This window comes from Cotesia typhae, unplaced genomic scaffold (genome assembly GCF_013202065.1).
Source record: "Cotesia typhae breed Kobodo isofemale line unplaced genomic scaffold, CoteBio_Ctyphae contig_26, whole genome shotgun sequence".
In the NCBI taxonomy this organism is placed as follows: domain Eukaryota; kingdom Metazoa; phylum Arthropoda; class Insecta; order Hymenoptera; family Braconidae; genus Cotesia; species Cotesia typhae.
Window position 1 is genome coordinate 2,859,125 of NW_027423732.1, and position 12,581 is coordinate 2,871,705.

The 12,581-nt window shown below is 30.8% G+C and overlaps 1 protein-coding gene across 1 annotated transcript; it reads right to left on the minus strand.

Annotated features, from left to right (window-relative positions):
- Positions 1-8,266: 8,266 nt before the first annotated feature.
- On the minus strand, positions 8,267-10,670 carry LOC141525397 (uncharacterized). The gene is made up of 3 exons (XM_074239885.1): positions 9,301-10,670; positions 9,069-9,227; positions 8,267-9,006 (listed from the first exon to the last, which is right to left on the minus strand). Exons 1-2 carry the CDS (start codon positions 9,739-9,741, stop codon positions 9,078-9,080), a joined length of 591 nt encoding a protein of 196 aa, XP_074095986.1. The 5' UTR covers positions 9,742-10,670; the 3' UTR covers positions 8,267-9,006; positions 9,069-9,077.
- Between the last annotated feature and the right edge of the window lie 1,911 nt (positions 10,671-12,581).

The window sequence follows — 12,581 nt, forward strand, 5'->3', positions numbered from 1 at the left end:
TTTGTCAAAGTATACGGAAAAATAATTATACTAAAATATAGTAATCCCGAATCCGATTTTATATATCTTGAGTTTTATTATTTTACATTTTTAAATTTTATCTAAGCAAAGTTGCCGCTTTCCGCCGTCGTTGGACAAAAAAATAGTATACAGCCCTTAGGAAGTAAAAAAGAAAACCTCAGATCACATGTTTGTTGACCTCGGCTTCGCCTCGGCCAACAATTACATGTGATCTGAGGCTTTTCTTATTTTCCTTCTCAAAGGGTGTAATATACTATTAAAAATTCCGAAAATTGTTTCCAATAGGGTAGAGAAAGATACTAAAATTTTAGAAAAATCGATAAGGGTCGGAGTCAAAAGTGGTCGATTTGGCACACTGATAGAAAAACAATCTTGATTCAAAAAACTTTTTTTTTTTTTCAAAATTTGAACTCTTGAAATTAGATATAGATATATTTCTTTCAAGAATTTTTGTCTCTTGGTTCAAGATAGGCGATAATATTGATTCAAGATGTTACCGACTTGTGTTAAGAATGGCTTTTTTTTTGAGTCATTAATTTACTTATTTCCAAGAAATAATGTTTTTTCAGTATAACAATTAAAGACTATTTAGGTTTTGAAATATACTTTGATGAATTATTTTAAGTTTTTTAAACGATAATGTTATTTTGGTTGAAAAACTAAATGTATCGATTGAAGATAATATAGCTCTTAAGCCAAGAAAATCTAAATCAAGACAAGAAATTCTTAAAGCAAAATTATCATTTGTCTTCCAAAATAAATTCTTAGATCAAGAAAATATCTCTTGAGTCATCATAAATTTTCTATCAGTGTATGGAATGCCCTATATATATCAGAGAGGCAGGAGTTTTTGTTGGAGATTCAGTATTTTGTGATTCACCCATTGTTATTATTACAATTAATTAATATTTACAATTACAACAAGATCAATTATTAAGAATTAGTAGATAAACTCGTACAAGGTTAACTTAATTTAGAATGCAAACAATATTAATAATATCTTGCGATAGACCGAGACTTAGGAAATAACGAATTCGCGATCACCAGGACGTCCTTTCGATCTCAATCTCAAAGCATGACTGTCTTTTCCAAAACTATTCTCAAATAGTCTGCTTGTGGCACATTTCTCTTTTTCTTATTAATTTTATGATATCCTTATCGTCCTGGAATCCCGACTACGTTGACAACCATGTGCCGACCTAGGCCTAAGCCTACCGCAATAAAAAAATTTAGTTAAATCTTATTTTACAAAATATTAAGGTAACAGTACATTTCTTAACATTAATAAAAATAGAAATATCCTAAAGAATATTCTCATCACTTCGTCAGAAAATATTCCACTGTACTTTACTCTCCGACAACGGTGCGAATCTGGATATTTTGAAGAACAGGATTACTAAGCGGATTTGAAGTGTTTTAGACTTTAATAACACATGTAGATTCATTTTAACATTGTATTTGTAATCTGAATATAAGGATGACTGACTCTCATGTTACGTGGTTGAATAGTTGAAGAGCAAAATTTTTGAATGAAGAATTTTCTGCTCTTCATTCAATAGTTTTTATTATTTTATTCAAAAATGAACTTTTCGACTTAAAGAAAGAAAATATCTTGAAGTAAAAAGGGAATTTTGAAAAAAAACATATTTTTCTTCACACCAGTTGTTTTTTTTTTTTACCTGGGCTCATAACCTGTTTTATCATAAAATGTCAGAAACGAAGTAGTGGTTAAATAATTATTTAACTAATTATAATTTTTAATTAAATTTTTGTTACAATTAATAATAACTAATATTATTAACACTAATTCTAATTATGAAGGAGGACACCTGTATTTTTTGTCGGTAAACTGCATAAGAATCACCAGATATGTAAACGTTGATCGGGCGATCTAGATACAAGAAAAACGTTATTAAATAAAACTAATCTGATAACACGTTATTTTTACCGAAGTGACTAGTGAACCATCTATCGTAAAAAGCCCAAAGACAGAATTTGGTATCCTTCTGTGCAGAATTTCAACCGAAAACTGTTCCAACTAAAAAACAAAAATTTTTTTATTATTCTTGGGATCCATTGTGGATTTGACGTCATTGTAAATTAGCGCTGAATTAGATATAAAAAACCTGTAAATTGACGAATACGGTATATCAACGGTTTTATAACAAGAAATTCATCGGTAAAACAATTGTGAATATTCGAAAATAGTCTTCTGAAAATAGATTTTATATTTATTCGGCATAGACGATTAGTTGATTCGTAGTCAATAGATAAATATTTAAACATAAAATAACATCAGGGAATTGACAATTTCAGTTCACAGTATAATTTAAATTCAATTTACTTTTTATTCACATTCAATTTATGTTCGATTCATAATCGATTTAGAGTATACACTTCTCACAAAAATTAGGGGAACAAAAAAAAATCAAAATTTTTGGGGGATTTCCAACAGGCTGTAACTTATACAAAAAAAAAAAAGCAAATTGTAGCTCTAAGTATCTAGTTTTTGGATCTGAGTTTGAAATTTTTTGAAAATTAAGAATACCACCGAAAAGAAATTTTCGAAAATTGTTTGGTTTTTTTTTTTTAATCTACGGACGTGAAAAATTTTTCTTTGACTTAACCTTTGTATGGACTGGATAGCTTAGTTATTCAGCTTTAATTTGGTTTTTTAAAAATCTCAATACGAGCATTTCTCACTGAGATATTGGTGTTTAAATGGAAAAAGATCATTTTGTCTATGATTACCAATATCTCAGTAACCAATTATCGCACAGAAATTTTAAGGTTGGTTTTAAAAACTTGAATAAATTCTCTACAAGGATTGGCTATTGATTTTTGAAAAAAAATTTTTTTTTTCAATCATTACATGAATTTGAAAAAACAACCAAAAATGGGCTTTTTGTGGTTTTTTGGAAAATCAAGCGCCCAATCAAAAATATTGCGGAAACCACTAATGTTAAGTGCGCGTTTTACTGTTCAATATACCCACAAAAACCCTACGAAGTTTCAATTTAATTCAGCCAACCGTTTTTTTTTCCGCTTGATTAAATTTTTGAAAAAATTAAAGGTGCAAAAATTTGGCTCTGAAAAAGTCATGATTTTTATCAAAAATGGAAAAAAAAATTTTTTTTCATTTTTCTCTTCATTCTATATTAGTGACTTAGTAAATTTGAGAAAAAAAAATCGAAATTTTTTGAAAAAGAAATTGAAAAATTTTTGAAAAAAATTGAAAAATTTTTTTTTAAAAAAAAAATAGATGCAAAAAATATTCAATTACCTCAGATTGTATCCCTCCGTGCATAGAGTAAACGTCCATGATTTTGTAAATAATCTCCCCCGTTTTCTGGATCTAGAAAAATCAGAACACATGAATTGAACAAGATAAGTCAGTGATCGAGAAAAATTTTTCCCAGGTAGGACTGAAAGTAAAATTTTACCAACCTCGAACGTGAATTGACTCATATGATGTGCCAAAACAATAATAACAAATATTTCTTTCGCCAAAGTTACAGGTTGGCCAATCACTGTCATAAAATTGATTTTCGTGGGACAGATAAACATTCTTTTCGCAAACTCGAATGAATATAGAATTAATCTCACACAAAACAATACAATGGCTAGCAAAATTGGCCAGGAAAAAAAATTGGACACATCTTTACACACTCGGTACAACATGCGTTGCTGTTTTCTTATTAAAATTAAAGTTTTGAGAGTCATTTCATTCTGTGAGGAACTTGTCAAAAAAGTTAGATCAGTTTTTTGATCTCTAAAAATCAAAGTCAGAAGCATCTCGTTGATGAAATCGAATCGTTTGGTTATGAAATTAATTAGCAGCGCGTACAAGAGAATTAAATTATTGATCATGAAACCCGAAATTATGATTACAAACAACCCGTAACTTCTTAATCTAACGATAATATACGTGGTATGAATCACTGAAAACAATATTTGCGGAATGAACAATGAAATTTCGTAATTGATGTTCTTGTGCTTCCGAGAAACGGAACGGTTGAAGCTGTCAATCAAGTCGTATTCTATTTCTACTAGTTTGCCGAGTATTTTGATTGATTTTCGTTGGTTGAAGCAAAAGTACAGCAAAATTACAGGAGTCACCCATAGAATAGTGAGGGCAATCCACAATCCTAACAATCCTTTCGGTGAGTATTCACTAAACTTTACAATGCAGGTTACTAATTCTATGATCATAGGAAGTAACAAAACAAAATTGTAAATTGTGCCTTTCCATGAGTGATGAAAACTAATTCTTGGCTTTCCGAGGTATCGCTTTTGCCGAAAGGATACTCTAAAAGGCGCGAGGCCGGATATCTTAAAAAACGCAGCTATGAAAAACATTGAGGTGATTTTTGTTTTCGGAAATTTACGGGAGTTCATTGTCACGTTTGTGGTGAGAAGCGCTGTGACTGACTGTTTCTTCGAGCGTAAATATTATTGAAAGGGAAAGGGGTGCTTTCGTTTGGTACGCTTAGGGATAAGTTATAAAGGTCAAATTTAATGGTGTTGTTTGTCACAAATAAATAAATATAATAAAGAATTAATATACCCTAAGTAATAATGTAATTTTTCAGAGTGCAGGACTATTTTCCATTTTTTTAATTGAATTTTCTATGATATATTTTGAATTGAAAGAAAAAATTATTAGGTAAATTTTCTCGTAATCAATGAGTATTAAATTTTTCTTCATGGAGGTACATTCATTTAATTTTGCTGTCATATAACCTAACTATTAATTCACTAATTAACTGCTGTATTAAGTAACTCAAAAACCTTGCTTTATTGTTTTTTTTTTTTTTTTTAATTAGTTATTGTTTAGAGTCGGTTTTAACTGCTGTAGTCATATCGCCGACTTTAACTGTTGGGAGTGGTACTACGTTGGGGTCTTTTTGGGTTGTGAAAATCTTAAATCTACGCGGCAAAGGTCGAATATCAACCAAGATGGTTTCTAAGACCAGCTTGGGATTCGAACCCACGCCTGGCCGGTGAGCCAGTCCGAGTGCTCTATAGGCCTTGCGCCTTAGACCACTCGGCTAACATCACCGGTTGCTTTATTGTTATTCCGTTATTAAACTAAAAGTATTATTATCGTTATATTTTAATGCTGTGTACTTATATATGCATATAAAAATGTATATATGTATATAAATATATTTAACTAACTAACTAACTAACTAACTAGTTAAATAAGTCTCGAAAATAAAAATATCAGTGGCTGAAAAATTCACGAAGCACGTGAGGCTGTCCTTTACACTCGACTTGTCAAGATTAAGTAGTTTTGTGATTTTCGAGTGCCTCTATCGCAATCAACCATATGGCACTTATACAATAATATAAGTAGACGTACAGCGAGAGAACACTTAAATCAAAGCATCTTGTACTTTCTAAAATCATTTTATGTTGCTATAGTGGAAAAAAAAGGAAAAAAAAATTGTTTGAAAAAAATTGTACGTGGACAAAAGTTTGACAGAAACAAAGTCTGAAACCTTGTTGGATATGGCTAGGTGTTTGCTATTGCAGTCCGGTATGGCAGCTTCTTTCTGGTCAGAAGCTATTGATATTGCCTGCCATGTCTGAAATAGATGTCTTACTAGCAGTTTAGCTGGTCAGATTCAATTCGAAAAATGGTTTGAACAAGAAGTGAGGTTACGACACCTTTGATTGTTTGGGTCAAAAATACACGTACTAGATAAAAATCCTAACAAGAATAAGCTCGTTCCAAGGGCCAATGAAAGTGTCTTCGTGGGATACCCTCGAGAAAACAAGGGATTTAGGGTTTGGATTCCAAGGACATGATAAATAATCGTGGCCCGAGATGTAAAGTTCCTAGAAGAGTCTGGGAAGAAGGCATGTGATGATACATGCATTTTTGATGAACTAATTGATGTGGCAGATTTGAAAACAGAGATTGGTGGTCGTTCGATGATCGAAGTTTCGCCTCTTCCACTCAACACCACGAAGATTGGAAATCAATCTGTAATGACATGGAAGACGCAGGGGTCGATTGAGCCAATACCAGCATTTAAGAGAGGTCGTGGTAGGCCTAGATTCGCACTGGATCAAGAGGGCATCCCGTCAAGCTTTTTCACTTGGCAAGCTCATCAACGGATGATGAAGATCCAGTCAGTGACGTAACTGAACTCGAAGATGAGGTTTTTGCTAATGTAGCCGAAGTAAGCATCACAAACGCCTTACACAGTGAGGCATGTAAAGAGTGGAGAAATGCTATGGAAGCTGAGGTGCTCAGTCTTGTCAAATTGATACCTGAGAAGTTGTAAAAATCTGTGATAAAAAAGACATCTTCGGATGTCGTTTTGTGTTAACAAATAAATACGGTTCAGAAGGCAATATTGAGAGACGCAATATTTTCTTGTGGCGTATTGAAACGACGACTGATGAGAGAATTCGAGATACATAGTATTGTAATTTTAACCCTTGCGACTGCGAGTCCACTCTGGAACCACTCTGTTTCCAGAGTCAGAGTGGAATCATACTAGATCCAGAGTGTTTCCAGAGTGGTTTTGTGCCTTTTTTTCAGAGTGAAACCAGATTGGATACAAATTGAAACCAGGCTGTATTCAGAGTGAATACAGAGTGAATACAAATTGAATACATAGTGGACCCATAGTGAACATATAGAAAATTCAAGATCGATACAGAATGGAATCAACGTGAAGCCAAAGCGGAGCCAGATTGGTTATTCAGTGAAACTATAGTGGAGCCAGAATGAAACCAAAGTGGATACACAGTGGATTCACGATCGATACAGAATGAATTCATAGTGGACCCGAAGCGGGTCCAGATTGGTTATCGAGTGAGACCAGAGTGGATGCGGAGTGGAGCCAGAATAAAACCAAAGTGGCGTCGGAGTTGAATCAGAATGCAACCTGAATAAAATTCGATTGGAATCAAAATGGAATGAGAGTAGATAAAGAATAAAACCAGAGTAGAACCAAAGTGAATACAAATTGTTGCAGAGTGAACTTTAATTATTTTCTTAGCAAATCCTTTATGAATTTTGAGTTACTCCAAAGTATTTTTAGATTAAATCCAAAGAATTTTTAGAACGGACCTGTCATGTTTACACTTCAGTATACCTACTGTGAATTTATATCGATCTTGTTTCGTCTGATCAAAATACATATGGTTCAAAACGTTCGTATTGCTACATAATTTTTAGTAGATTTCATAAAAATCTAACTATTGCAGCCGTCCTCATGGCGCAACTTTTAAAAATTTAGCCATTTTCTGACTCAGTTTTTCGAGCTGATTCAGAAAATGTAGTTTGTTGAAAAGTTTTATATATATATATATATATATATATATATATATATATATATATATATATATATATTGGCCACGTCTAATCATATATAATCAGATTTACTTATGCATTATTATATATGATCATATATAATTATTTTTACTCATATATGTCTGATAAAAAAATGCTTTCGAGAATAACAAATTCATTTCATAAATACATAGAGAAATGGAATAGTACGGTAATGGTTCGTTACAATATTAGGATAATCAATTCATGACAATATTAAATAAAAAATCGCAGGCGTATGGAGGGCTCGAACTCAAATCTTTTTAGCTGGAAGCCGTCTGGAACGCTGCTCACTCGTCCAAGTCACCAGCATTAATATTGAAAGACATAAATTTATTAGACTTTTAACAACAGAAAGTACTGGTTTTTATAAAAATTTTTGCACTTTCATCAAATTCCGGAATTCAATAGATTTTTGTAAAGTTTAAGAACTTATTAAATTTGATCAAATTCGCAAAGTACAATAAAATTACAAAAAAATTATGTCATTATTAAAAAAATTAGAAAATAGTCACTGTCCAATAAATTTTTCGGTAATTATTGACAGGCTGTATGTCAGTGTCAAAACAATCGTATTGCCAGTCTAAAAAAAAACTTTTAAAGTCCCAAGAGTATTATCGCAAGATGTTTTGGTCATATATGTTTGATCATTCCAAACCTCATGTATAATCATATATGATCAGACAAAAATTTTTTTCATCGTGTATACGATACTACTTGACGTACAAGTTCATAGAAATTGACGTGATAATTAATTTGGATATCTAAATCGAAACATTGTCAAGTTTGGTAACTAAATAAAATTGTGTAATATCGTTATAATATTCTGATCGTTTCATTTTGTTTATAATTATTGGACCTACTAATTCTTGAATTTCATTTTTTCACTGGAAACCGACGAACGAAATGCTACTACGTTGGTCATCATTAATTTTTGACTTCTTTAAACCATAAAATTTGAAAGTAAAGTAACAATGAAAGTGAACTTTGAAGTATTACGACAAATTTATTTTTTACTTTAAACAAAAGTCATTGGAAAATTAATTTTTTTCAAGTTGTATATTTTTTTCCTGTGATTTTTAATGCACAATTATAGACTGTATACATATAGTGAATAGGTTCATGTACGAAAAGCATTTTAAAAAACAGCTGTAGTAAAAACTATGTCATGATTGATATGTAATTTTTTTAAGAGAATTTAGGAGAAAAATTGAAGCATACATTTTTACCGACATATATTACGCATGACTTTATTTTCTTCACCAGATATATTATACAGAATTTATATAGAATTTATAGTAGAAGTGATAAACGTAAAATTAGAAACGATTCCAATTGTTAAATTAATAAATGTTAAATTAACAAATCTTGAACAATAGTAAGAATGAAATGCTGCTTCTAGCCTCAAACAATTGTATTTTACGAAACTTACCATTTGTTTTAAACGTTTGTACTGTTTAATCAGATTTGAAGCACGTCTTTTTTTAGCAGTTGTTGTTTCCAAATTCATTGAAGTCGACTTTTGACTCTGTAATCGATTCCGTAAGATTCGACAAGATTTACATCTCGGATTAGCTTGGTTTCTTTTATAAATGTCATCACCAACTATCACATTTTTACAAAGTTTTAAATACCTGAAAATTAATGTAAATATATTAATTCAGTTCGTATAAATTCTGTCCTCAGTAGTTCATACATTCACTTATCAAAAAACAAGCAATCCTTGCTTAGTACTGTCAATCTGAGTACCAACGCATATAGGCCACCTTTCCACTAATTTTAAGTAGTTATAGACACAACTTAATGAATGCAATTTTTCGTTTAGAGGTAGTTCTTCATTGTTAGGAAAAATAACCTGAAATAAAATAATAATCAATGATTGTTTTAAAAAAATAGATGTATCTACTCGAACATTAATTAATACATACAGTAATAGATGTATCCTTGTTTAAGCGTAACCGAATTTTGATCTGCTGAGTTGTTGGGTCCATTCGTATGAATACAAATCCATTGGGCTTGGGTATATACAGCCAAAACGGCGATAATTTTGGAGCTTCAATTTCTTGCAGATTATAGGAATTCTTAGATGCGTCTTGACAGAGAGGTGGTTCTATCAAGTCTTGTTCACTTTGAACAACAGCACCTATTGGATTATTAGGAACATCTTCATCTGCTAACATTTTCGGTGGCTCGATGTTGTTTTCGTGCACTTGAAACAGCTCTTCGCCTCCAGAGTTATTTAAATGTAAGCTTGGCTTTTCCAGTTCATCTACAGTACTTGTTAGAAGCTCATGTTCAAGTATCGGAATAAACTGATGCTGGATCGTTGGTAAAGCTTCTTCTTTAAGTATTTTTTTTCCTAAAGGCATAATCTTGAGCTCTCATTTTATGTACAGTTTCTCGTACATTTTTATTTGTTCCTCTTTAAAATGGAGATGACAGATGTAATTAGTAGCCTTTAATTCAATACCCAACGAAATTTTCCAATTTTATAATCTCGCCGGTGTCTGTGAAATTAGATAAATAAAAAATTAATATGCCTTCGTTGACTAAAAAAATTATAGAAATGAGCAATGGTTTATAAAGTAAATTTTTTATAATAAATTGATTTACATATTGTTGGTTGGAAATACGAAATAGACTGAGGTGAACCATTTTTTTTATTTTTGGATTTACGCCCACTTGGACAACTTTTCACAACACAAATTTTACTCATAACTGTTTTGGTATTCACGTACTTTTTTATAAAATTAAATGTTAATAAACCAATAAGCGTACTATTCACAGTTTACGAAATAAAATCACTTTAGGTGCACGTTCCCTTATAATATTTTTTTAAGGTTATATTTACTATATTATTCTGAACTACGTAAGTTGTTGAAATTTTAAATAATTGACAACTCTAGTCGACAATGATTTTACATTTTTCAACTCGGCATATTTCAATTCATCTATAATTGCTACATTCATACCATACCCTTTGTGTAAACCATCGCGATTGTGGAAGAATTTTGAACTGTTATTTATAGCATACAGCTGGACACTTTTTCAACTTTTCTCCCATATGAGATGATTCTCCTTACCTGTACCCTCCATAATAATAACTTCTACCGTGTCTAGTTTTTCTGAAAGTATAGTTTCTGACGAACAGAAACATATTTTAGATAGTATATTACGTACCTAGGTCAGTAAAGTAAGAAATGTCTCAGTTCACATGTAATTGTTGGCCGAGGCGAAGTCAAGGCTGACAAACATGTGATCTGAGGCTTTTTTATTTACTGGCCAAGGTCAGTATACTATTTTTCTGTTCGACAGAGCCAGAAAGCGGCAACTTCGTTTAGCGCAGCGGCCCGAAAGTTGGCGCTTTCTGGCTGGAGGATAGAAAATAGACGTACAAGCATGTTTGAATACCAATCCATGCTTGCAAAGGTGGAATATCTCTTGAACTCCGCTTTTAGAATCACTTGTTCTAAAAAAATATTAGATAAGTATAAAATACATTGAATAATAAAAATAAAAAATATTTAAAAGTGAGATAAAAATTTATCTAAATATTCTATTTTTTAAGATAACTTCTTTTGTAAAAATTCAAAACTATTCACATATATTTAGCAGCACTTTATTGTGTAGTAAATTGAAAAAAAAAAAAACTTCCCACAAAGCTGTCATTCCTGACGATTTGATTCTCAAAATAATAACGGTCTATAAAAATTCTTTTTAAAGCTTTGACAAACTACTAATTTTTGAATTAGGAAGTCAAGTCGATGTCAGCCATAAAAATACACTCAAGTCATTAAGAATCGTGTTTAATAGATTTTTTCTCATATTCAGACCTGAAATTCTCTTGACTTTTTTGATTTTTTGAGATTTAAAAAAATTTTTAAATGTTAATAGGACAAGAAAACTTCAGATTCAAATTCAGTGGAACAAAGTACATAAAAATCATACTCAAACTGAATCCAAAAAATTTTTTTCATCTTGATAATTTCGATTTTTCATGATTTATTGTAATTTTTTTGGGTTTTTCACAATTTTTTCAAATTTTGACGTCTCAACGGGCTTAATTAACGTTTAGATTCAGATTTATTAAATTGAAATTCTAAACAATTATACTTGATCCGAATCCATAAAAATTTTTTCATTTTTTCATTGCAGTTTTTCGCAATCTTTGCCTTTTTGGGTTTTTTTTTGCATTTTACTCAAAATTTTGAGGGTGTACGGGCAGAACTGACTTCAGATTCGGATTCAGTGCGTCAAAATACATAAAGATAGGTAAGTCAAAAGTACAGAGCATTTTTTTTATGGGCCGGTGTAATTAGAATTTAATTTAATTAAATAAAAAAAAAATTAATTTTGTTTTATAAGGTCGAATAGTGTCGAGAATCACCTCCTAAGATTTGGTGACAGAATTCGCAATAGAAAAAATTAGGAAAATGGTTCACCCTCAAGGCGATCCCTGCAACTTCCCGCTAATTCCATACTTAACCTGTCAAAATTCCACATACTACCTTTTTGAGCTCTTCAAGCTCAAAAAACTGATAGAAGTTTGATAAATCACTATGTTTTGAATTTTCAAACCGCAATAATTTTTGAATGAATGAACCCATTTTCACCCGGTTAGCGGCATTCGACGCAGTTTTTTTTATATAAGCCTCATTAAGAATCTTTAAGTTTCAATTGATCAAATAAGATATTTCGAAGTAATTCTGAAAAAATAAATAATAGTTTAAAAAAACTAAAAAACACGCTTCTTATAGAAAACCGAACTAAAACAATAGAAAATAAGTTTTAATAAATTTAAATAAAGAATAGTGTTAAAAATTTCAATAAACATAAATTAATAATAGTGTAAATAAGAAAAATGTATTTTATTTTAAAAAAAGCGTGGGGTGTATGAGTCAATATAAATATTCTATTAACAGACATGAGTAGAATGATTATCATTTTGATAATATCTTAAAAAGCACCCCACGCTTTTTTAAAAATAAAATACATTTTTCTTATTTACACTATTAGTAATTTATGTTTATTGAAATTTTTAACACTATTCTTAATTTAAATTTATTAAAACTTATTTTCTATTTTTTTAGTTCGGTTTTCTATAAAAAGCGTGTTTTTTAGTTTTTTTAAACTATTATATGTTTTGTTGAATTAAAAATTATCTTTGATGTTCGAAAATTTATTAATATTAGATAAATCGGTTAAAGAT